Here is a 27,606-nt window from a genome sequence, read left to right as displayed (position 1 = left end):
GGAGCAGCTGGCCATGGTTCTGACATGTCACAGCTCTCCACGAAGGCATCATATTGTGCCTGTCAGGTGGAATACTTAGAGACACTCACCCTGCTCTTTAACTTGACCCCTCTACCTATTAGTTGTACTGATGTGTGCATTACTTTCTGTCCCATGTTCTAGGTGCTCATGTGACTATCACGGATCGAAAAGTAGCATTAGAGTTTCTTAAATCAAACGTTCAAGCCAACTTACCTCCCCATATCCTGCCCAGAGCTGTTGTTAAGGAGCTGACCTGGGGACAGAATTTGGGGAGTTTTTCACCTGGAGAATTTGACCTGATACTTGGAGCTGATATCATATATTTAGAAGAAACATTCACAGATCTTCTTCAAACATTGGAACATCTCTGTAGCAACCACTCTGTGATTCTTTTAGCTTGCCGAATTCGCTATGAACGGGATCACAACTTCTTAGCGATGCTTGAGAGGCAATTTACTGTGAGTAAGGTTCACTATGATCCTGAAAAAGATGTACATATTTACAAAGCACAGAAGAGAAGCCTGAGGGAGGAGTTGTAGTTGGCTATAATTTATGAGAATGTTGTCACTGTGTCAATTAAGGTCTTAGACTGGGAATATAACCGTATGTAATGAAATGGCTTACTGTACAAAAAGTCTAACCAAAGGTTCTCAAAAGGCAAAGCAAATGTGCAGTTTTAAAACAAAGCACTTTGTCCCATTGCTGTGACTTCTTAGTTATGTTTTACTCACTCTGAAATTCAATTAACATTAAAGGAAAGTGTGCGATGTTGGTTTATGTTGTTTCTGTATCCCATACTGCTCCCTCTCAATAAACAATTTTCACTGATGCTGTGATGAAGGGTTGGTATAAAGGCATCTTCAAAGCAGTGAGCTTGTTTTGGTGAGGCTAGATCCTGCAAATCATTTAAAACACATTCTAAGACATACGGTTAGCCCAGTTTTCTAATTTTCTGAGTATAAAACAAGAGGTTTGGGCTTCCCTGGTGGCGCAGTGGTTGAGAGTCCACCTGCCGACGCAGGGGACACAGGTTCGTGCCCCGGTCCGGGAGGATCCCACATGCCGCCGAGCGGCTAGGCCCGTGAGCCATGGCTGCTGAGCCTGCGTGGCGGGAGGCTGTGCTCCGCAATGGGAGAGGCCACAACAGTGAGAGGCCCTCGTACCGCAAAAACAAAAAAAAACCCAAGAGGTTTAATGGACATTCCCTGAGCTGTTAATACTCTTGAAATCTTTTGTCTACTGCATTTAGGTCTTAAATACTTTTGGTTGTTTAAGATTAGGATGTGAGTTTTCTAAGGTCTCACATGCTTTCTGGCGTAATTTCGGATTTAGGTATATAAACAAAGGTGTAAGTCAAAGTAAAATTTTAGTTACTTTTTGATAGCACCTAAAATCTTTTACCTCTATGTGCTGGGAATAGGTTATCTTCAAATCAAAAGCTATAGTTTCTCCCTTCAGCTTTACCCTTTGTCAAATGTTGTTTTTGTATTTCTTTCCTAGGCTTTCCCTGCCTCCTTATGCTGCATAGGATGACAATGAAAAAAAGTTTTAAACCTCATCCCACTATGGGAGGTTAGCTCCCCAAGTATAAGCTCCATCTGTATTGTACTGGTAATTGCTTACTCAGTGTCTGTGCTCCCCAGAAGTCTGTGAGCTTCTTGAGGGCCAGGAATGCTTCTGCCCCTTTCATTATAGCCTCCCCAGTATCTAGTATATCATAACCAAATATTTGTTGATTGAAAAAGATACATTACATTTAGACTGTATTGATCTCTGGGTTAATTGGTTGCTAAATTATTTTATGATTATCTTTGATAGACTTTGTGAAGTCACACACATACCCTGCCCTTTTTTCCCAATGTAAAAGCTTAAACAACAGCTTAAGCAGATTGAGATCCAAAGAATATTATAATCTCAGTATGGTATTTGGTACTAGAGATAGATTTCCTTCGTAAACGCTTAGAAACAAGACCTCCTCCCTCTTAACCTTTTAGTGAATATTTTGGAGGTGGAAACACCAAATACTTTGTTTTCTACACATATTTTAAATAGAGGTTTGGCTTTAATAAAGGTGAATTTAAAATTCTGAGATTGTGATGTACCGGTTCAACACAATTCTGATAAATGCACATGAAATTGAAATATCCACAGCTTACTGAATCCATAAAATGCCAGTACTGCACCGTAGGCATGGAAGGTCTTTTAAAAAAAGTAAAATAAAAGCCCTGCAATATCAACAACACTATAATGAAAGACTAATCCCATCTAGGTATGGTATTAGAAATGAAGATACTAATTGGAGTTCAGCTGCTTTCCTTTAACATCCCTAACTTTGGAGAGAGGTATTAGAATGTCTTGGGGTGTCCATGGGGTGGGCGGGGAGCCTGGATGCTCTACCAAGTGAAAGAAGCAGTGATCGGCTTCTTTTACATTTTCATAAAAACCAGTAAGACTCAGAAAAGGTTGAAGGTAATTCTTTCCCCTTGGCCTACAAATAGAAGAGGTGAGAAAAATTCAGCAGGAATACCTTGGTTGTCTAAGTGAAAATCAAATGATTTTTTTTGGCTTTCAGTTCAAAATGTGGCCACAGGTCCAGTTCTCTAGGGAAATAGACTCAGAGGTGAAGGTTAAGGTGCAGAACGTTTAAATGAGAATGCTTTCGAGAGAGACACCTCTGATGGAGTAAAAGTAGCAGGACTGGGAAAGAGGAAGAAATTGGGTTGGGATGCAGTCAGGAAAGTCCTCAGTGGAATTCAGAGCTGAGGTGGCCGGAAGCTGGGTATTGAGGCAGGGGGGTGGGACTTACATCCTTGTGTCGTCAGTCATTGGATGCAAGGAGCTGAACCTTGGGGTGAAGACAACACCTGAGACTCAGCTGAGAGCCATCAGCCACGAACATTCCCAGAAGCTGGGAAATGAGTGCTTCAGGGATGTGTGTGTGGGGATGGGGACATGAGACTATATCTGGATATTGTAGCGCATTGTCCACTATAGATGTCAACGAAGTTGTGACATTTTTTACTTAGGAGAAAAGGATTAATTTATCCCATAAACGTGAATTTTACGTGTGCTTGTTTTGTCTTCAAGTTAAGGTTAGAAATCTAGTCTCTGGACCTAGTGTACTAAGTAAGCCTTGATCCTCACATTGCTCAGTTTCTTCAAACTGTTATGCAGTTAACTTAGCCAGTGGGTATCAGTAACTTTCTTCCCAGTTAAAAATCAAATACCATGGCCAAGATGCTAAGTTAAAATATACATCAGGGCTTCCCTGGTGGCGCAGTGGTTGAGAGTCCGCCTGCCAATGCAGGGGACACGGGTTCATGCCCCAGTCCGGGAAGATCCCACATGCCACGGAGCGGCTGGGCCCATGAGCCACGGCCACTGAGCCTGCGCGTCCGGAGCCTGTGCTCCACAACGGGAGAGGCCCCAACAGTGAGAGGCCTGCGTACCGCAAAAAAAAAAAAAAAGTTAAAAAAAAATATATACATCATATTCTTAGAACTAAAACTACAAAGTACGCTGTTGTCTTCTAAGTAGTTATCTCTTAAGGGTATCTTGCTTTAGTTCATGATAGAACCATCTGAATCCATGGTACCATCTTCAGATAGTTTCTAGCGGTACATTTATTCTTTTATACTAAAGGATCAGAATTATAATCAATCAAAATACTTTATCTAAGTGAACTGAACACTAGATTGAAAACTGAGGGCAGAGTAACATTGTCTGAAATGTTTCATCTTACCAAATAGTTATGCTCCAATAAGACAAGGACCATACCTCATATTTATATTTCAAGTGTTAAGTGACCTCTTCATAAAGGGAGTTTAATAAACATATACTCATGAAAAATACAGATTCCTTTACAGATCAGTTACCTTATTAAATTGCCTATTATCAGGGATATCAAAATGTAAAGCATATTCTGAGTAACAAAATTGTTATGAACTTATATAAAAGATTCACTTCCAACATCATTTCTGTTTAATCTCTATGCTTTTATAGTGGTTGATAGAAGCATTTTCAGTCATTTTTGAAATCAAGAAACAAAAATAACAGTTTAAGATACCTTTAAAAAAATTCAAGCACTCTATTTTTTTATTTTTTTGGCTGCACCACTCGGCTTGTGGGATCTTGGTTCCCTGACCAGGAATCGAACCCGCGCCCTCAGCAATGAAAGTTCAGTCTTAAACCACTGGACCGCCGGGGAATTCCCAACAATTTAAGATACTTTTAAAAATCACTTTTTCATATACCAGTATTGGTTAGAGGTCCTAGACATAGTTGGTGAAACAGACGTGTGATTTATTTTAGTGTCAGAGAAAGTCGTAATTTTACTGCTCCCCAGAACCTCTATGAAGACAGAAGTAGCATTTTCAAGTTCTTTGACAAGAATGAGGTGAGACACTACAGTGAGTATTATTTCCCTGTTGTGGGAAACTGGAGACTTGGGTTCTCTTAGCACTGACGTGAACTTCAGAAAAAGCAGGGCAGTCCTCAGGGTCTTTTTTTTGCACTTTAAAAATTGAGGATTTGTTAGCTCAGAAGTTTCCTTCTGCTATAAAAATCATGTTATGCTTTTCTTTCTACAACCAGAGAAGGGTTAAAATTTAACACTAGAAAAGATGGCATACTGGAAAATTGTTTCCTAGATGGGAACAACTGTTTCTCAGGGAGATTAGAAGGGAAAACAGTATAACAGAGTTGAGAAAAGGAAGGGCCAGCTTGCTTTTTTATAACTTTGTGTAAGGCTGGTTCTGCTACTTCTAATATTTTTTCATATAATATATATATGAAGAGAGAGACTGTGAAGTTTGACATAAAAAATACTAACCAACACATTTTTATTAATTTAGCAGATTAATACTGCTTAGGAAACCACCTCCAAATATGAAGAAAACCATACTTAATAAGTTTCCACTTTTCAGTATCTATCCTGGAGATATACAAACTTGTATATATCTATACTAACTTGTATATATCTTAACAGTCAGCAGTTTCAAGCAACCTGAATGTCCACAAAAGAGGGTACTGGTTAAATAAACTATGCTGTATCTATACAATGGAATACTTCACGCCTGTTAAACTGAGGTAGATATACATATACTGAAATACAACTATTGCCAAGACACATTCAGTGAAAAAAAGCACCATTTATATAAAAAAGGGAGAATGAGGAGAGAAAAGACATTTACATTTGTGTGTATATGCACAGATTGTCACTAAAAGGATACACAAACTCACCCATTTGTACTGTTTAGTTTTTTCCAAATATACATATTACTGTAAAAAACTAAGTTAAAAAATAAGAATGAGGACATTATCAAGAAAGTGAGGGCTTCCCTGGTGGCGCAGTGGTTGAGAGTCCGCCTGCCGATGCAGGGGACACGGGTTCGTGCCCCGGTCTGGGAAGATCCCACGTGCCGCGGAGCGGCTGGTCCCGTGAGCCATGGCCGCTGAGCCTGCGCGTCCGGAGGCTGTGCTCCGCAACGGGAGAGGCCACAGCAATAAGAGGCCCGCATACTGCAAAAAATAAAAAATAAAATAAAATAAATAAAATAAAATAAAAAGAAAGTGAAAAGAAAACTTACAGGATGGAAGAGAATATTTGCAAATCATATTATCTGATAAGGGTCTAATATGCAGAGTATGTGTGGAACTCATAAGACTCAACAACAACAAAAAATTAAAAACAGAGCAATGAACTTGGACATTTCTCCAAAGAAGTATACAAATTGCCAACAAACACATGAAAAGATGCTCAATATCGTTAGTCATTAAGGAATTACAAATCAAAACCCCAGTGAGATACCACTTCACATCCATGAGGATGGCTTTACTATTTTTCTTTAAAAAAGCAAAATAACAAGTGTTGGCCAGGATGTAGAGAAATTGGAACACTCATACATCACTGGTGGGAATGTAAAATGGTGCAGCCAGTGAGGCAGTTTGGCAGTTCCTCAAAAAGTTAAACAGAATTTATGACCCAGCTATTCCACTCCTAGATGTATACCCCAAAGAATTGAAAACAGGGACCCAGAACAAAAAACTTGCACATGAATGTTCATGGAAGCATTATTTACAGTAGTCCAAAAGTGGAAATAACTGCAACGTACAACAGATGAACAGATAAATTGTGGCATATACCTACACTGGAATACTACTCAGACATAAAAAGGAATGAAGTACTGATAAATGCTACAATGTGGAGGACCCTCAAAAACAGTGTGCTAACAACTAAAAGAAGCCAGATGCAAAATGTCACATGATTATGTGTAATATCCAGAAGTGGTGAGCCTACAGAAAGATTGGTGGTTGCCAAGGGCTGGAGGAGAAAATTGAGAGTTACTCTTTACTGAGTACAGCGTTTCATTTCGGAGTGATGAAAATGTTTTGGAACTAGATATAGGTGGTGATAATACATTATGAATGCACTAAACGCCACTCACTAATTGTTCACTTTAAAATGATAAATTTTGTTATGTGAATTGCACCTCACCTCAATCATAAAAATTACATTCAAACTCCTGGAAATTCCCTTTCTTCTTCACTTGTTAGGTGCTCATTAGAATCCTAAGCCCCAGTTTGGTCAATATGCTTAAGAAGGTTGTCGAGAAATTAAAACGCAGTGAGGGGAAGGATAAAACTGATTAAGGCAGGGCTTTTCTGGGTTTTTGCCAGTTTAGTGGATAATGGCAGCATCTGCAAGACAGAGAAGAACTAGCCAAAGGAAGAAGAGATTTACAGGAGTAATTAAAAGTGCAGTTTGGACCTATTGTTTTGCAATCAGAGATGACAAATATGAGTCTGGAATTCAGGGCTAAAATTGTATAAATGTGTTAGAATTGTTTCCTTGGCTGTGTCTTAGAGCGTCTTGAGGACAGGAACTTCTGTGCCCAGAAGTATGTTCTCAACAGGTACGTATTTGTGAAATGAGCAAGTGACAGCAAAGATATGGATGGAGAGAAGATAGGCACTGTTTGCTTTTACTGGCGGTCCAAGCACCTGAACACGATTTGCAAGGAGGGTCAACGTAGGTCCCAATTTGCTCAACACAATCCTGGTTTACACCTCACCCTTTCACTCTCAAAAATGTCTATTTGTACAATAAATTACATGTTACTCTTTGTAGAAGAAAAAAAAAGGAATACAATTCATGTAATTCCTTCAATACAATGGCAGACCTAACAGGCTTAATAAACATCGCAATTAAAAAAATTCCTTTAGAACGCAACTGCTTATTTTCAGAAATTGAATCAATAGTACAGGAGAGAATCTTTTATTCTTGTGCTTTAAGCAAAGAGCACATTAACCACATCTCCTCCCCTTTCCTTCCACTTTATGGTCACAGAACTTGAGAATTACAAGGGGAGCCAGGAAGTCATCTGTCCTTATCAGTTCTTCCAACGCAAAGATGCGTTTTATGACATTACAGACAGCTGGCCATATGTCTCCTCCCATTGGTTGTCTCAACAGGGGAGTAACATCTCCAGATCTTCAAATAGGCACTGTTTAATCTTACTGAAAAAAGAAATCTTGTGCTAAAAACTAGGAATACAGTGAAATTAAGTAACTAAAGATGTGTTCTTGTTGCTTGCTTGAGTTAGTTTTCTGTTGCTGTGCACCACAAGCTTGTGATATATTCTAGCATAACTTCTGCCCTTTAACGAAAGTAATAAACCAAGTCCACAAAACATAGCTTGACACAACTAGCGAAAACCACAATGTAGAGATCCCATCCCAAAAAAGAGACTTATGGAGTTTTTAAAAGCATGTTTATGTGACTGCACATAAATGTTTGTGTAAAAAGGGTATTATGACAGTTGATACCACAAAGATTACAGTAAGAAAAAGCACTTTATGACAATATTTCACAAATTCACAAGGATCACTTTAATATACAAAGCAATTGCTACCATTCTGAACACAAAGCAGCTAATATGTACATAGTGTTAATAAAATCCATTATAGCTCAGTACATTTTTTCTTTTTACAGATAAAGCACAAAAAGATTTAGGTAAAAAAATTAAAACAGGGATGTTTCTAGAATGTAGGGAATTTTATTAGAAATGTATTTCCCTCACTATAGTTACTTATTTAGTATTCAACTCCAATAGCAACATCAGAGTTAAAAATCAATACCCTGTTTTGTGCTGATAGTTTTGGGGGGAGGTATTCTTTACCCCAATCCTCAAGCAAAAACCAAAAAATTAAAATAAAAACCACCCACAAAACCAAAAACCCAAACAAACACCTTTCTCTCTAGAAACTTCCCTGATTATTTTGTTTCTAAAGTTTCAAGTGATACAGCTAGGTTAGAAATAATTCCTCTTCTTGGGGGGAATGACAACTGACGTGACAAATCAGTCGGGGACTTTACATGGAAAACGGCAAACTAGCACTCTTCTTTGCCATCCTAACCTATACTCACAGAAAAATGTTTTGACGAATTATTTCCCACTTTTAATATAAATAATTTTATTACATACACAAATTGGAGTGGCACCTGGATAAAAATACAATGTCTATAAAGCATATACCAATTCAATTTTAAAAAAATAAGAAAATAAAACCTCCCAAACACAATGATAGACCATTTCACTTAGCCAACTAACGTAAGATCATTATCTGCAGGGATTGTCTTCCTTCCCTACCAATTTTTAAACTACTTTAGATTTACTCTCACATCTCTGAGATGCTCCTCAGACACAAGCTTAGAAATGCCGTACTTCTGTAGGCAAGTATTAAATAATGCCTCTATAAAGTAGGTAAAATTTGAATTTCCTACTGTATGACCCTTTCAAAGACATTTCCTGAAGACTGTTCATTTTCCTTTTACTTGCTGGCGAGAATAACTCAAAATGTATCGTGTTTTACCCAGCTAGGACCTGTATGCACAGTACCAGAATGCAGACAGGTCAATATTTTCTCTCTGTGCTAAACAACTCAGCCTGTTTATAATATCAAATTGCTTCACAGGCTTTGTTCTATTTTTTTTCCTATTTTAATTTTTTTAAAAAATAAATTTCAAGCTAAAACACCTGAAATATAATCCCTCCATTCAAACGTTATCTGGTCCCTCTTAAAGTCTGCCCCCTGAGGACACATACAAAGGCTTAAGCTACATTCACTAATCAATAAGAACTTATCATAAGCAGATGAGACAGATGGAACTTCAGCACCCTGTTTGATTTATTTGAAATTCTTCCATACTGACTCAGCTTCATGATATGTTCGACCCCTCAGGGATTAGTGCCTCTCTTAGCCGTTGATTCTAGAAAGTCAAGGAAACCAGTTCCTAGTACATACAGTGACTGTGCAGTCAACTTAAAAAAGTCAACATACCAACATTAAAAGTATTCAAGATGTATGTAAGCCATCCAACAAAAAGTTCTAGTTGTGCTTTGTACAACTGAGTGAACAAATTTATACAATTCTTCACCTACAGGCTTACTTAAGCATACCTCACTTTTCCCCTCCTCATCTGAAATCAGTCAAATGTGATGTTAACAAAGACAATTTAAAGTGAAAAAATTTAATCAAATTAATACATGTGTTCTCCATGATAATAATGATTAATTGCCTTGAGAAGTCTTACTGTTCTAGACAAATTCAAGGATATCTTGGGATCCTATAAACAGTATTAATGTTGGGGTGAGGACAGTCTTACTTAAAATTGGAAATAAATATTTATTCACTTGAGTTGCTTTTCCTTCTATCTTTATCCATGAAGAAAGATAATAAGATAGGGTTTGAACCCATCTTTTAATTAATTAGGCTAGTCTAATCTAATTTCCTGATATTTTTTCTTTTACAGCATTTATAAGGCTAGCCTTTAGGTGTTAAAATATTTTAATCAATGAAAAAAGCTGCCATAAATAAAGCCACATGATTTGAAGAGAGGAGAAAGACATAAAAAGTCAGATGACAATTAATTGATGAGGGAATTTCTCAAGTTTGCTAATACCCAAACAGGGTCATTTTTAAAAGTGCAAGTTACACCAAACATTTACAAAGAATATAGTGTAAAAATAATCCAAATAAATATACAACTTTTGTATTAAGTCAATGGGAAACAATATACCAACAGTTTTCAGGGTTACAAAGGCAACAAATAAAGCCTCTTGGAAAAACTGAAAAGGTGTGTTAACAGTTGTCTCTAAAGCCCACTTTAATTCAAAATCTTAACTTTAAGATATTAGCCTTATTTTAACCCTGCAAAATGAAGCAGCCTTCTGATCTTCAAAATAAAGAGACCAATATATGCTGATAGCTGACTACAGTTGATCACAGAACTAAAAATATTAAAAATGAAATCTAGATTGAAGTCACTTAAAGTAAGTAAAAGCATCCTGGTTTAAACAGACTTGTTTCTTCCTAAGCCTTTGTATGATTCCACATGTCACCCCAAATGGTCAAAAGGATCAGGGATTAGGCCTGAGAGACAGAGATAAACTTCAGCCAGATGACTTCTGATCGGACAGCCTGCCTGACTGGTATTGTGCTTTCAGATACTAGCACTGCTGCTGACTTACCATCAAGATACATTTTCTGACAAAAATCCCTGCTCAAATGAAAACACCAAAAATTCTCCCACAGGATGATTTTTGAAAAATCAGTGGTACCTTTTAGAAGCTATCTTCAAAATGTTCTTACCACTGTTATAGCTGCCAGAGACAAAGCACAAAAACCAAATACTTTTTTGTGGGGGTGGTGGTGGTGGTGGTGGTGGTTCAAGTGACTAGTAACATATTTAAAAGTATCAAGCCAAAGAAAACTGACAATTAAAAAAAAAACATTTAGAAGAAAATCAGGAGATTAAAAAACATCAATCATGAGTGCTGGGGTAATTCAGTCCAAGAAACTACCAAAAGTGATGCAATAAAATACACAAAAATGTAAAATTTCATCCGACCTCAGTATACTATAATACTCAGCATTCCTGACTTAAGAGCTCTCAGAGCTTCAGATTATATACTGTATGTATATATATATATATATATATATGTACACATATATTATACAAATGCCATTCCCCCCCGCCAGGAATATCTAAATGAACAGAGCACCTATGACAATATTATGGTTGCCAATATGGTACTTGAGTTTGAAAAATGAACTTAAAAATTACATCTGATATCAATTTTTTTTAATAATGTGAACACATTGGATCTAGCCCTTTCTAAACCACTTTTCAGTTAAACACTATCAAAGCTTGAAAAGTCGTAAGAGCAATATATAAAAAATAAACCCCTCCCACTTCATTTTTATTAGAGTTAATCTGTCCTATAGATAAAAGTGCCACATGGCCCTATATTTGCAAAGTGAGCAATACCAAACTTGCTATTTTCTAGGCAAATCAGTAGCATATGTACAGATTCCTATGATGACATTTTTATTCCCTTTTGGCCAATGAAGAGAAAAAACATAATGTGGCCACATGTTATTGGCTATAAGATTTTTAAAAATTATGCTGTTTTCTTAACAAAGATTCTCAAAGTTGCATGCTTAAAAACAAACACCTTTTTCCCAATTCTCTTAAAAAAAAGTTTGCTCAGAATATGCTTAATTTCTATCTGTATAAACTGAAATCTTCAAATCTCTCCAAGGGTCTAAACAGATTTAGCAACAGAATACATTTCTTACCTCACCATTAAGTAACTGACTTCAAACCAGTGCAATCAGTCTTCTATAACTTACAAATTCAGCCAGCTAATATGGATGTGACTTGCCTTGATTTATCAGGGACTAAGGGGACCACCAACTTTCTAATTATTAAATAGAAAGCCTCAACTTTTGAAAACATTTAACTTGCTAAATACTAGGCAATTTTCATTTATAAAGCTTATGACTTTTAAAATGTTCAGGTCTGACATTCTGACTCATTAAGAAAGACTTCTAGTTTGTGAATAGATTTGTGATTTTGCTTGGTTTCTATTAAACCAGTTTTGGAAAATGACACATCTATGCAGGTATACAAATAATTTTTACACTATCACTTTCCCCATTAGCTCAGCAGGATAAACAACAAAATTTACAGTCGTTTGAAAGCCTTCTTGAGAACCTGGTGAACTGTCCAGATACATGACTACATCACTCAATTCTTAGAATGGTGCTCCTTCATAAACTCTGTTCATCCTTGAAAAAAGACAACGGTTTGTTACAAATAAAAATATACCATTTACAAATATTAATTAAAAATCTTACTTTTCAAAATGGACTCAATAATTAACACCCATATCTGCATATTTTGTTAACACATTAACAAACTTAACTTTTAAAAACAACCCATGACTAAATATAAAACATTAAATTCTAGACTCTTTTAAAAAAGGAATACCTTCTCAAATGAGAAATTATAATCTAACATTATGTCAATCTCCAATTTTTCAAATCCACCTCAGTCTTATTTTTTTTTAAAGGGTAACTTTTAAATTTATCAAGCTTAGTGAATAAAATGAGTATTGATAATTAAAAGCAGTACTGGAAACAATGTGTGATACATACAAATACAGACTGTTATAGGTAAGGAATTAAAACAGGTAGCTCCTTTACAGAGTAACAAAGGATATATAGCATATTGGAAAGCTAAAGCATAGCTATCCTTTTTATCAATAGAAGAAAACAACCAAGATATGTTTTGCAAGAGTGACAATCCAAATATTGTAGTACAGCAGTCATTCAAATATGTCTGAAGAAAATTATCTTCCTTGTGCATATCTAATACTGTACTTTAAAAGAACTATATCCTTATAACTTCTTTCATTAAAAAATTCACTACTCTGTTAAAGTATGTTAATATGGAAAAGATTTAAAATCAGTATTTTTCTACAACACATAACATTTTATAAACAAATACAGCACTTTGCTTTAACATCTTGAAGGCTTTCCTGTTGGTGGTATAATATAAGTGCAAAGGGGAACAGTTTAATTAGAAAAACCTTTTAAAGTAAATGAGTGACAATATAAATATTTTTGAAGGTGGTGACAAGAACATTTATTTAAAAACCTTGTTATGTAACTCAAGGGATTGGTTTACTAATGAGCATCTTTTTACTAAGAATTTAGTACTAAACTAAAACAAGCTTTGTACTTTTACTTACTTTGATTTAATTTAAAATCAAATACCATGCTTTTTCATTCAGATGGTTACTTCTTTTAATGTATTCAAAATGTTGAACACATACAGAACTGAATTAAGAAGCAACAACTGCCCTATGGAAGAGCTGTAGTTAATACAGAATATTTTTAAGAACCAAGGACAAGTTTTCAGTATTGAAGAGAATGTACATAGAAAGCACTCCAAATTCATTCTTAATTTCTTCAACACCATCCTAAAATTCTTTTAGAGGGTATGTCTCTTAACAATCTTACATAATTCACAATGAAAATGTGAAAACACGTCAATTTGGCAATCAACACGTCTTCATTGCACCTACTTACTTTATGCATGCGGCCCACACATTACTTCAGCTCAAGAGGCTGGGGTAATTCTGTCCCTAAGGCAATCAAGGAGCTCAGCACAAACCTTGAAATCATTTAAAAAAAGATTTTCTTTTCCTCATTTCCCCCATCAATTTACAAGTAAACAAATTATTACTTCTTGAAGAGGGCGGGGGATAAAAAGCACAAGTCTCTTCATGATTCGTGGAGCTGAAAATTTCTTGAGGGGAGAAGTGGAGGCAGGTGTTGGAGCATTCACAGTTTAATGCAAAAGCACAAATGAATGAAAATTCTGTAGTTGCTTTCAGGCAGTTTTGCGCATAGAAAAAAAGAAATGTTTAGAAAATAAATGTTTATTTCGTCTTTCTGGTTATGGCCAAGCCAGTCCTTTTTCCACCATAATAGGTGAAAATTTAAATCCCAAATTAATCTGATTTGTGGCAGTAAAGGTCCTTAAGTGCTTTTAGCTCCTCAATCAGTGTCTTGTTTTGGTTTTCAAGCACTGCCACTCTGTTTTCTAGACATTTCACATATTCTTTCTTCTTTCTACGACATTCTCGTGCTGCTTCCCTACAAGCAAAAAAGGACAGGAAAAATTATGCAACATTTCTGTATCATTTATTTTGCGTTAGATACTACATTAAAAAAAAGATTTAGCTCAAAGCAACAAACGTTTTAATATATTATAGATCAGGCATTTGAGAAAAATAAATAGAATGACTTGGAAATTGTCTAATGTAAAATTTTAACATACCATAGAAAGTTGATTAAAAAAAACCATTCAAAGCACCCATTTTAATTGATGGGGCAGAAGGGTGGCAAGCACTTTCATACTCCATTAAGAATTACTAAACCTCGGAGGAGAATACAACATTGAAATGAGCTTCAAATAAAAAACAAAAAGAACTCTTTAGCTTGGAGAGTGCCTCTTAAAGCTTCTCAAAAATTTCGATCTAAATATTTTTAGATAGAATGAAAAGATTCTCCTAGTGGATTGTATGGGCGAAAGGACAGATACACAGAACAAGGAACATGCTAGACACCCCAGAAACAAACCTATACAAATACAGTCAATTAAATTTTGACAAAAGTACAAGGGCAATTCCACAGAGAAAGGATAGTCTTTTTTTTTTTTTTTTGCGGTACGCGGGCCTCTCACTGTTGTGGCCTCTCCCGTTGCGGAGCACAGGCTCCGGACGTGCAGGCTCAGCGGCCATGGCTCACGGGCCTAGCCACTCCGCGGCACGTGGGATCTTCCCGGACCGGGGCACGAACCCGTTGTCCCCTGCTTCGGCAGGTGGACTCTCAACCACTGCGCCACCAGGGAAGCCCAAGGATAGTCTTTTTAACAAATGGTGCTGGAACAAACAGGTGTTCATACAGAAAAGTGAACCTTTTACACATTTCACACCTTGTAAAAAAGTTAATTCAAAAGGGATCAAGACCTAAATGTAAAACATAAAATTATAACATTTGATATAGAGCAACTGGAACTTTCATACATTGCTGGTAGAAATGCAAAATGGTTCAGCCACTCTGGAAAACAGTTTGGCAGTTTCTTATAAAGTTAAATATACACTTACCATTCCATCCATGCAGGCCACTCCTAGATATTTACTCAAGTGAATTGAAAGTTCATATAAAAACCTGTATGTACGTATTTATAGTAAATTTATTCATAATCCTCCAAAACTGGAAACTAAGATGAACTTCAAGGTGAATGGATAAATAAACCACATCCATACAATACCAGGGATAAAACTAATTACTGATTCATGCAACACTATCAATGAATCTTAAATGCACTGTGCTAAGTGAAAGAAGCCAGATCTCATATTTATATGAGATTCTGGAAAATACAAAACAAAAAGATGGAAAACAGTTCAGTGGTTTCCAGGGGCTGGGGGAGGGGGTAGAGGCTGACCACCAGGAGGTATCACAAGGGATTCTTTGTAGAGTGGTGTGAATGTTCTGTATGGCACTGCGGTGGCAGACACATAGCATTTTACGTCTGTTAAACCCCACAGAAATATACAGCACGAAAAGTAAAGTAATGACAATTTAAAATAAAAAACAGGATATCGGGGAATCCCAGAATTGAATGAAGATGTTGAGAAATCTAACTTTACTCTAAAGGTATGTATATGACATAAGAGCGTGGAGAAAAAAGCAGCAGAGCTAAGTAACTCTGAAAACAGTGCTTTCACTGGTACTTTAAGGCTAAAAACAGAAAGAACTGTACATAAATGCTATATTGTAAATTTGTTTCTCATAGGGGTACAAGTTAGCAATTATGAAACTATTTTATATGATACTAGAGTTTAACAAATACATAAATAAACCTTTAGTGGGAAGCCAAGTTTCTGTCAGAGAACGAAGTTCAAATAAGCAAAGGGGGGAAGGGAAGGCTAAAATAAGCCCTGTGGTTACAGATTAGAGTCAGAGGGATCAGTACAAACATATTTATTATAGTAACGTACACGTACAGAAATACAGTTGTGTGCATACATGGGCCAGTGTACACACACACACACACACGTGTATATTTCCTAGCTCTGTCCTTTGAGAGAGCCTGTGAAATCTCAGTAGCAAAGAGCACAACTACTGCCTAACTGATTTCTAAATACCATTTTCCAATGAAAGAAACTAGGACTCAATAAATGGCTGATTTCAAGGCTAAAGCAGGGAAAACACAAGATGAGAAGTTGAACCCAGATATCTTGTAGGGCCAGAAAGTAAAGATGTGCTTGAAGAAAAATAAGACGCCATCTAAAGGACACAGGAACCAACGTGTAAGAGCTCCCGATGGCCAAAACTGGAATAATCTTATCATAATTAAATAATATTGAATTATAGCCCAAAGAATAAGGTAAGTATCTATAAGACCGTACTGATATAAATGTAGAAGGGATGGGGAAATAGAAAATCCTCATTAGAATATCACAGTAATAATTACTGCAGGAAAGATTCCCCTGTGAATACAAAAATTAGTGGGGAAAACTTGAAAGAGAAATAAAATATTTGCATAGTCTCCAAGCAACTCTGCGAAAGTAACACCAATTACCATGTTGGTTTTCACCTATGACCACAATTTCTTTGATACTCTCCTTTCCAGGAGGTGGAGTTTAATTCTCCTCCCTTTCTAAATCCGTGATTTGCTTCTAAGGAATAGTGTGTAAAAAGAGAAAAATGATAACTGCAGCGGGAACACTTGGACAGCACTTTAACCAAGTGATCAAAGTTAACATTGCCAGTAATGAGTCATGCTGGTATGTGCTCCCTGATATGAAGTGACAAGAAGAGCAGACTACATCTCTGTGGTATTCTTCCCCCAAATTCATTACCTTCATCTAATCATAATAAAAACATCACACAGGCCCAAAGTGAGGGATATTCTGAAAGAAACTTAACTACTACTCGGTAAGCCCATGAAAGACAAGGAAAGAACTGTCACAGATTGGAGGAGATGAGGAGCCATGATGACTAAATGCAGTGTGGTACCCTGGACTGGATTCTGGAAGAGAAAAGGAATAGAAGTGGAATAACTGAGGAAATTCAAATAAAATGGACAGTGCAGTTAATATTATTATACCACTATAAAAAATACTATGTTAATTACTATACATAGTACATGACAGAATGTTAATTTCTTTAGTTTTGATAAACACAGCCTGGTTATGTAATATGCTAAACTTATAGAAAGGTGGATAGAGAGTATCTGGAACTCTGTACTATTTTTATAACTGTTCCCATAAGCTAAAATTATTTCAAAATAAGAAATTAAAAACTGTGTACTAAAAATGTATTATTTATCTTTGCACATATATATTAGGGGAAAAAAATTATACTCCAGAATGTTAACATTTTGGGTGGCACAATTAGTGGTGAGTAAATATTTTAGCTTATGTTTTCTAATGTGCTTATAATGAGAATGTTTTACTTCTGTAATAAAAATAAATAAAAATGGGATCATAATACATATTCTTTGGTAACCTGCTCTTTTCCACTATGAACATCTTCCCATCTCAATAAAAACACATCTTCATTATTAACAGTTGGTTTTATACAGTTGAAAGGATGTACCTTAATTTATATAGCATACACTTTAACTGGTTTGAATTTTCAGTTTTTTTACCCCATTTCTAATTCATTTTCTTTAAATCTACTTATTTAGATCCTTATCAGTCTCCTGACTTTGTTAAAATGTTTCTAGCTTATTGTTTGCTTTGCTACTTTACCTTTTCCTTGGCTAATCAGAGGTTTCATATTTTTAGATGGTCAAACCTACTTAACCTTTTCCTTTATTACTTCTGCTCTTAGGAAACCTATTAAATTCTTCCTGCACTCTAAACTTGTAAGACAGAGGTGCTGGGTTGTATTGCTTCCGTAATTTTTTACTCCTCCCTCCCTGTGGGAAGAGCACACCGTTCCCATTTCACTGATGTTGGGCTTGTCCTAGCCTGTGCTTTGGCCTATGGTACCCGAGTGGACATGATGTTCACCACAATCAAGCAGGTGCTTCAAAAAGCATTTCCCCTTTCCCTTTGCTACAATAATGACAGGACTCAAAGAGGTGTTCCTCCTTTGGCTGGGAGCATGTGGAGGAGAGCCATAGCATGACTTGCAGCTGCCAAAATGTAACATAAGTGAGGAAGAAATTTCTGTTGTTGTTGTTTTTTTTTAAAAAATAAATAAATTTATTTATTTATGGCTGCATTGGGTCTTCGTTGCTGCGCGCGGGCTTTCTCTAGTTGCGGTGAGCAGGGGCTACTCTTTGTTGAGGTGTGCGGGCTTCTCATTGCGGTGGCTTCTCTTGTTGCACAGCACGGGCTCCAGGCGTGCGGGCTTCAGTAGTTGTGGCACGTGGGCTCAGTAGCTGTGGCACATGGGCTTAGTTGCTCCGCGGCACGTGGGATCTTCCCGGACCAGGGATCAAACCCGTGTCCCTTGCATTGGCAGGTGGATTCTTAACCACTGAGCCACTAGGGAAGTCCCTGTTGTTCTAAGACACTGAGATTTTATTATTTTTTGTTACTGCAGCAACACAAATTAATGTAACCATCTATACTTTCTTTTAGAACATTTACCACTTATCTTCATTTCTTTTTTTTTTTTTTTGCGGTACGCAGGCCTCTCACTGTTGTGGCCTCTCCCATTGCGGAGCACAGGCTCCGGACGCACAGGCTCCGCGGCATGTGGGATCTTCCCAGACTGGGGCACGAACCCGTGTCCCCTGCATTGGCAGGCGGACTCTCAACCACTGCACCACCAGGGAAGCCCTATCTTCATTTTTGAGTAAATGGCAATTTGAATGTTATAGAATTTGGGGAATCACAACTTTTTCTTTTTTTTTTAAATGAATATGTTGAAGTCCTAACTCTTAATTAATTAATTTATTTTTGCTGTGTTGCGTCTTCGTTTCTGTGCGAGGGCTTTCTCTAGTTGTGGCAAGCGGGGGCCACTCTTCATCGCGGGGCGCGGGCCTCTCACTATCGCAGCCTCCCTTGCTGCAGAGCACAGGCTCCAGACGCACAGGCTCAGTAGTTGTGGCTCATGGGCCTAGTTGCTCCGCGGCATGTGGGATCCTCCCAGACCAGGGCTCGAACCTGTGTCCCCTGCATTAGCAGGCAGATTCTCAACCACTGGGCCACCAGGGAAGCCCGCAACTTTTTCTTATCAAGTTTAGAAGACAGGCTGTGTTTGAGGCACATAGGGACATTTATCCTAGTGAATATGTTCAGGAGGAGAGTGCTTCTCTAACTTTTCCACCTAAGTAACCAATAATGGCAGAGGAAACTAAATAGGGGAGCACAGTCCATAGCAACTGCTGCTGGTGTGAATTATATCTTTAAGTTTACCCTAAAAATGTTTTTTTCTCTCAAATTTTTGAGCCAAATAAATATTCAAGGAAAGCATTCCACATTTCCCTCTTGGTGCTACGTACCTGCAGCACACTGCCATGTGTTCTGGTCTGAGTGGCAGAGCAGGAGATGATGGTTGAATCTGACAGGTAGCAGGTGCACAGGCTTTGGTGCCAGAGCAAGGCTCATATCTGAGTTCTACCCATTTTTTTTAAAAGGTGTGACCTTTGGCAAAATATTTACCTTCTTTCTGAACCATATCTCCTCTGTAAAGTGGACATAAGCTTCTCTCTCATTGTGGGCAGAACTAATAAAATATGTAAAGAAATGAGGTATCGTGTCCAGCACATACCAGGACCTAAATAAATAATATCTCAAGGGAAAGGTCAAAGCCGGAATATATATAATTAGGTGGTATCAACATAGAGGTGATGCCTGAAATACATAGGTATGGATGAAAGTTTCAAGGGAAAATTTGAAAAGTAGTCAGAAAACCAGGTGAGTAAGCCAAAGAAGAGTTTAGAGAAATGAGCAGTCAAAAGTGTCAAATACTCCCAGTAAAGGTAAAATGAAATGAAAAGAGAATGCTAGATTTGCCAAATGGGAAGGTATCTGTACCTTTTTATAGACACTGGAGTGGTATGGTGGGCACAGAAGCCAGATGCTAGTGAATGGAAGTTGAAAAAGTAGAAGCAGCAGGTAATCTGGGAATAAAGGGAAAAGGAACTATACCAGAGTCAATGGGAAGTTTCCTTGTAGTGAAATTGAATCCAAGCCAAAGTATTTTATTAAAGAGTTCACAGTAAGTCAGGTGGCTTCCCTGAATATCTCAGGCAAGCAGAGGTTGTTAGGAACTGTAGCTATGTGTTCCCTGTCCCCAGCTTGGTGTGTACGTGCCTGGTGTGTGTGTGGGGGGGTGGGGGTGGGAATCATAAATCGCACGAATAGAGGCAAAGGAGACTTTGGTATATGCCCGTCAAATTAACGTGCTTTCATGAATGGGCAGCCCTCTATGCCTCAGAGCAGGCAAGAAGCTGTAGTGCTGGCCTTCTCACCCACTACAATTAAGCTGCTTCTTAAGTGACTTCTGTGTAAGGGGAAATGTTTGTTCCATAGAGCCAAACTACACAGACATAATCTGAAGTCCTTTGTTGCTTTCATAATCAAGAGATGTATTTTCTACCCGATGCTCTGTTGTGTCTGCTGAGAAGTGGTTTCTTTAGTAAATGCTGTTGTCTTAAACTTTATAACCTAGCCTTTACTTGAGACTTTCTAAATCAGACTTGCTTCTAATTTTCAAAAGGGTTACTTATACATTTCCTTACAAACATTAAAAAAGTTTAAACACAGTTTAATTTATATTTTAAGATACATTTAAATATGAACACAACTTTTATGCTTCTGTTTATTATTGTAGCTTAAATACTTAAAATCACATTGATGGAGCACAAATGAAATAAGTTACTCAGCTTGTTTCCAACTCTTTTCCTAATAATCCGGAAAAAACTGTGCCGTTTCTGCCTAGGTGTAATTCACCAACATTCTCTAACAGCTAGGAATATTTTAGGAACGAAAGAGGTTGATCTAAGCTGGAACATGAAATTGCACAAAAACAGACACTTCAACAGAGCACTGCAGTTACAAAGTGCTTTCAAAGGAATTATCTTACTTGACCCACATATTTGACCCACAGAGCAACCCTCTGGGTGGGTAGTGGGATCCTGTTTTACAAAGGAGAAAACTGAGGTTTAGAAGGTTATGTTCTTCTAAAGTCACAGCAAAAGGGGTAGATCTAGGACTTGAATCCACATCCTCTAAGTTCAACCTCTATGTTTCTTTCACTTTATCATAGCATTTGAAGAATCTTGAGGTGAAAAGCAGTGGAATATTTTCACTGTTTCAAACTTTTAATATCTTTATTTTCATTTTCTTTGGTTTGTCTTAGGTCATTTCTATATCTTAAGCTAAATATTTAAATCCTAAGCTAAATAAATAAAAATACTAAGGTAAATATAAGTAAATAAAATTTTTTATTACTTTTTTTGATGACAAAGCCATTTACAGCTATGAATTTACTTTATGGGAATAACTTTCCCACATTTAATAAATTTTCAATATGTAGCATTTTCATTGTTGAAGACTAGTTCTATTTTAAGATTTTTGTCAAGAATATAATAAGATATTCTCGGCATTAATCTATTTTTGAAGAATATTTAGGTGTTAAATTGTTATTATTTTGAGTAAAGATAATATGCATTAAAACTTAGATTGGCCATCATACATTTACCTTATTACAAATACATTTAATATAAATAAAACAACACTTAATTTTAATATATATATACATGAAACTCTTAATCTTAACAATACTACTCATGAAAAGAAACAATTTTTAAATAACCTAGTTAGTTGGTTGAAGCAATAGTGAAAACATAGCAAAGTTGTGCGTTAAATCTCCCATGGGGAAACTGCATGAAAGAAAACTACTCTATCATCAAAGATGGACCCATAATCCCATTAGCCATCTCATAAGTGCAGCTTATGAGAAGCTAAATAAAGAAGTTTTAGCAAGATCCATCAATTTTACCAGAAAAATATCTCAATGCAAAGATCCTATTGTCAGCAGATGCTAAAGACACACATCTGGCAGAATCTGAAGATATGCCTGACCTACGACAATATAAGTAAAAGCAATCTATGTACCTGTTCTTCATGAGGCGAACCTCTCTCTTTCGTGCTGCTTCTTCAGCAGGCTGTGTAGGAAGTGCTGGGGAGGACGCCATAACAACTCCAGGGGCAATGGTGCTAGTGGGTGCTGTGCGAATCTGGTATGTTTGTACATCTCCAGAGGCAGCTGAAAAGAAAAATAGTGAGCATGGTGTAAGACACTGAAGCACTGTGACTTGGTAAAACTACGTGTCAATCATCAATCTAAACATATATTTTGGATTAAAAGGAAAAAAAGGAACAGATGATTCTGACGAAAATGTTGAAAGAATCAGCACTCTTTGGGACATTATTCAGAAATTAATGCCCAATTTAATGTATTTATTAGTATAGTCACTTGGATGAAAGAGGTCTTGACTTATGTCTGCTGGGTCTTATATTTATCTTTCATTGGAATGTAGTTCTGTTCTGTTGTTAACATGCTTACCAACCTTAAGTCTAAAAGGTAAGTGGGGCACAGCTTGGATGATCTTCCTAGAGAGAGTATAGTCCTCAATGTCTTCCTTTGATATTGGTAAATTCATATTAAAAAATTTCAAGTAGACTCTTGCCACGACATAAAAACGACCATGATTTTTCATAAAATAGCAAAATGGAAAAGAAAATAAAGCATAATGGTCAACTATTATAAATGCCTAATTGTAACAAAACAAAGTATGAAAAAGTGTACCATTTGATGCCAATTATATTACTTGTAAGCATTGTTTTAATGTAAATGATAACGGCTAAACAAATTGAAGTTTTATTTTTCTAACTAAATGATCCATCATTTGTAAAAAGAAAAACAGTCTCTATTTGTCAAATCGCCTCTAAAAACAGCTTAATAATATGCCCTCCTAGGAATAAGAAACCTAACATTATCTGAGAGAATTTGAAGCTCTTTATAAAATCATCCATATTTGTTATTAATATCAATTAAAATGTGTAGTTTGAGTGGAAAAGACTTATATACTAAACATGTTACCATCTTCAAACTGACGTTCAGAATTCAAATTCACTGACATCCTGCTTTACAATTTTTGAGTACCTGCATGTAAAGTGAAAAGGTGTTTTACTCCCATTAATAAGCAAAATATTATCTTCTTCAAATATTGTTTGTTTAGTAACAGAAAATATTCTGTAAATACATTAGGGCCCTTTAAATAAATTATGACTCTCTAGTTGGTGTTTTAGAATTATTCAAAATTAATCATCCATGGTGAAGGGGCACATCTGTCATTACCTAACAGAGGCAAAACATTTTTAATAAAAATATTTTTAGAAACATTTATTATTTCCTTATGCAAATTTTAAATGTGGCATAAATCATATTCTTAAAATATTCAAGTGAATTCAAAGAAAAATGGTCAACTCCCATCCATAAAGATTTCTGAAACAAATAGGAAGAAAACAAAACAAAACAAAACAGAAAAAAGCTATTTCTGGGCTTCCCTGGTGGTGCAGTGGTTGAGAGTCCGCCTGCCAATGCAGGCGATGCGGGTTCGTGCCCCAGTCCGAGAAGATACCACATGCCGTGGAGTGGCTGGGCCCGTGAGCCATGGCCGCTGAGCCTGCGCGTCCGGAGCCTATGCTCCGCAACGGGAGAGGACACAACAGTGAGAGGCCCGCGTACCGCAAAAAAAAAAAAAAAAAAAAAAAAAAAGCTATTTCTGTCATTCACCATGTATTTAACTACCTTTGCTCATAGACCAGGAGACTTGCACACTGGTATAAGATTTTTCAGAATATAATGCTATCCTTTGAAATAAAAAATGATGATCTTAGAAATGAAGGTGTAAATTTCTTTTGACTTAAAGCAGAGGAACAGAATTTTGAACCTCCAAAGATTCTTATCAGTGATTTAGTACAACTTTTCATTTGACACATGAAAAAAAATGAGGCCCAGGGAGGCTGGGTCTTACTCAAGGTCACAAAGTGAATCTATATATATTTAGATTTAGAATCTAGCTTTTCTTAACTCCTAATTTTATTGTCTTTCCCTCTAACCTACCTCATTTCTCCTATATCCAAATGTTAAAGGTGTTAAAGATAGATGTTATATTTTTAAAACTGAAAATAGTTGTTTTTATGCCATGACATTTGGTCCAATTGGAATAATGGAAGAAGAGTTCATGGAAAACAGTATCTATAATGAAGAAAAATAAACTATATTTTAATAGTGCTTTGCAGTATCATACTTACTTTTTCTGAGTCTATAAAATTTTAACTTTTCAAAGAATTTAACATACCTGTGAATTCTGAATTCTCTTACCTTGAACAACAACTTGGTTGCTGGGCACTAAGATCTGCTGTCCATCAGTGGTCTGTGCATACTGTAGGATGGTAGTACCCGGCTGAGTGGCAGCTGCATTGGTCATGGTTAATGTCTGCAGGCCTTGTACCCCATCGGTACCATTGTTAGCCAGCTGTATTGCTCCTCCCTGGGTAATGGCAACTAAAACCCAATGGATTTTATTGTTACAAGTTTAATTAATACCATGTAAGTCTTATACACACACTAAATTCAAAGCAGAATAATTTGCAAGACATAATCTAGGAGAAATTATTACAGCAAATAACATCACCGAGAAGGATTTTGTATACTCAAGTAACTTTCTGCTCAGGAAACCTATATCCAATTTCAAGAATACAAACGTACTCTATGAACCACATTATAATTTATAGTAATGTCAGTTAACAAATAAAAAATGAGAAAATGTTAAATTCCACTTGAAGTTACTTGGTTCAGAAGAAGTACCACTCTGTAATCCACACTTCCTTTATTCTGGCATTAACTACATAATATTTTCCTTCTCTACGTTCATGTACTTATTAGCACAGATATGGGCATGTAACAGGCACCCAATAAATGATTATTTAATTCATAATTAATAAAGCAGTTCAGTAGTGCATTCTGTTCTCTAACTCGGTTAGCAATGCATAAAGTATAACAAAAGTCCACTCAGTGAAACAACGGAAACGTCCTATGGAACTTAATTATCACAGACCTCTCATGGAGTTTAAAATTAGAGCCCAAGATCATCATTTAGAAAAAAATATTTTACTGCTATTTCTAAGTTACCTATTCAAGCATTCTCATGCAGGATCTGTTGATTATTCACGAATTAATCATACTTGTCATTTATCTGTTACAAAGGAATCAACTTTGGCTCATACTAGTAGACATTTCACTTTATAAAAAACCTCAATTAACCTTTATGCTACAGTACATGGAACAAGTTAATAAGATACTTTCCCTGTTAAAGTTTTCCAGAAAGAGAAGGACTAAAAATCACAATATTACATATAAAATTGCATAATGGATTTTAACTAAGTCAACATGTCTGATTTGAGCATGTTACTTTTTGTCTGTTAGAAGGAAATTAGTTTGGGATCAACTGTCAGCTAGCTCTGGGTAACTAACATCCTGAGTCATCTATGTATGAAAAACTGGATTACTTACTGTTCAATCAAGAAATAATAACAGTTAATGGCTGTGATTTGGTTTAGTAAATAATACCTGTGGAAATTAAGATACTGGCATATACAATCTACCCACTTTAGCTAATCCCATAAATTTTACTTATCTTAGACAAGGAGAAAAAAAGGAATATGTAAAAACTATTCTGAGATGAATACTTCAGGATAACTTGAAAGAATCAGGTTAACAGAATCAAACCACAATTTCTCAAATAGAGTTAATAAGCAAATTCCACTGTATTCAATGCACACAACTTTCTTCTTGACTACATACCAATGAACTCAAGGTGGGAGGAAAGAAGGAAACTAGAAATCAGGAGATCTGGGTTCTAGTCCAAGTTCCATCACTAAACTGTTATTTGAATCTGTTATCTCTTCTGTAAAAATAAAAATATCTGGTTCTAGCCACTAAGTACAATTGTTATAAAAATCAAATGAAATCATGTATATATGAAAGTACTCTGAAAAACTGAAGTCTGAGCCTATCAAACACTTCTTTTCTCTTAATATTTACTTATATACTTCATATTCCAAAAGGACTTAAGATAGCTTTCAATAAAACTAAATTCATTAAAACAAGAAGAAAAAGATAGAAATCAAGCAACTGACGTATCTTTAGGTATATATACTGATTCTACCACAAAATCTAGAAGAAGGAAAAGAGTATAGTTAAACAAACTCAGCTAAGATTCTGAGAAGCCACAATGAAAACAGTTTCAGTTAGTGAAATAAAACATGTTTTTCTAACTAAGAATAAAATCTCTCAAATAAGACTTTATTATCAGGGACTGTGAACCAAGTAATGGACAAAACTAATAATAGTATTAGTTTAAAAAAAAACCAATTTATTGAAGGAGTACAAATTGGTGTAGCCACTGGGAAGGGTAATTGGGCAGGCTGGCTTGGCTTCAACAATTCCAGTCTTTAGATGCTATCCCCACTGACAGGACAGGATACTATATATATAAAAGAATGTTCAGGTAGCATTGTTTGAAACAGTAGAAATGTCCTAAATATTCATCAGTGTGTGTGATTTTTAAATAAATGTTATATTTATATAGTGAAACACAATGTAGCTATTAAAAGAAACTACATACATAACTATATATGCATATATTTGTCTATTGTATATAAATAATGTAGGTCTCACTTGTATAAAAATACATGACACGTGTATGTATAAACAGAATAAAAAAGAATGGAAGGATATATACCAAACTCTAATGGGGAGGGATGGAAAGGGTTTTTACTTTTTATTAATACTATAAACCTCTACCATTTGAATTTTTACAACCATATATTTCTTTTGTAAGTTAAGAAACATAAATATTGTATATGTAAGTGGTCATTATACTGATTTTTTTTTGCACGGTACGCGGGCCTCTCACTGTTATGGCCTCTCCCGTTGTGGAGCACAGGCTCCGCACGCACAGGCTCAGCGGCCATGGCTCACAAGCCCAGCCGCTCCACAGCATGTGGGATCTTCCCGGACCGGGGCACAAACCCGTGTCCCCTGCATCGGCAGGCGGACTCTCAACCACTGAGCTACCAGGGAAGCCCAATATACTGATTCTTAATGACAATCAAGAACATAATGTTAAATCAGTTCCATCAAGGTCATATGTGCACATACAGAGAGAATAAGGGATAAAGATAATGTATAAGGCTTTTAAAATCTCAAAGTATTAACCTTTAAAACTAGCAACTGTCAGTTGCCAAATTAAACATCTATTTTTCTCAGCTTCACCTCCCTCAACTTCTCTTTCCTATTTGAGATTTTGATATGCCTCTTTCCTAAAGAGCATGCTTTCTATTTCTAGTTCAAGTGAGACTTGCTGTGGTGAGTGAATCTCTGTTACTAACAGGAGTGTGCTGTATCCCTCAAGCGTGCTGAAGTTGGAGAAAAAAAAGGTTCATGTATCAAGGTCTTAGAACACACACCTTGAATAACTCAAATTATTTGGATATAAGTCTAAAAAATACACACATACACATATATAGAGAGTATCTATTTCTGCCAACAAAGAACTTAAGAAAGAAAAGAATGAGTGAACTCTAATGAGCTTACAGAATGGACAAGAAGCTTAGTCAGGAATGC

General features: G+C 36.3%; 2 protein-coding genes across 14 annotated transcripts in view; one reads left to right on the top strand and one right to left on the bottom strand.

Moving 5' to 3' along the window:
• The window catches only part of METTL21A (methyltransferase 21A, HSPA lysine), a 58,510-nt gene that overhangs the window by 11,546 nt on the left and 19,358 nt on the right, over nucleotides 1–27,606 (top strand). For 5 of the 8 annotated variants that reach the window (XM_081242680.1, XM_081242678.1, XM_081242682.1 and 2 more), the window contains exon 4: nucleotides 163–850. The exons of the other annotated variants lie outside the window; for them this stretch is intronic. In XM_081242680.1, coding sequence (XP_081098806.1) covers nucleotides 163–560 — 398 coding nt within the window. In that variant the 3' untranslated portion in view covers nucleotides 561–850. Of the gene's footprint in view, nucleotides 1–162; nucleotides 851–27,606 lie in introns of those variants that run through there. 8 annotated transcript variants of the gene reach the window in all.
• Nucleotides 10,729–27,606, bottom strand: part of CREB1 (cAMP responsive element binding protein 1) — a 55,131-nt gene continuing 38,253 nt past the window's right edge. For 4 of the 6 annotated variants that reach the window (XM_081242669.1, XM_081242672.1, XM_081242670.1 and 1 more), the window contains 3 exons: nucleotides 24,301–24,483; nucleotides 22,026–22,176; nucleotides 12,163–14,031 (listed from right to left, as the gene is read on the bottom strand). In XM_081242669.1, coding sequence (XP_081098795.1) covers nucleotides 13,887–14,031; nucleotides 22,026–22,176; nucleotides 24,301–24,483 — 479 coding nt within the window. In that variant the 3' untranslated portion in view covers nucleotides 12,163–13,886. The other 2 variants (XR_014016518.1, XM_081242671.1) reach the window with 2 other exon arrangements.

Source organism: Mesoplodon bidens (genome assembly GCF_964165515.1).
Source record: "Mesoplodon bidens genome assembly, chromosome: 8".
NCBI classification, from domain to species: Eukaryota; Metazoa; Chordata; class Mammalia; order Artiodactyla; family Ziphiidae; genus Mesoplodon; species Mesoplodon bidens.
The sequence above is the reverse complement of the archived record's forward strand: the minus strand, read 5'-3'. Positions and strand labels throughout refer to the sequence as shown.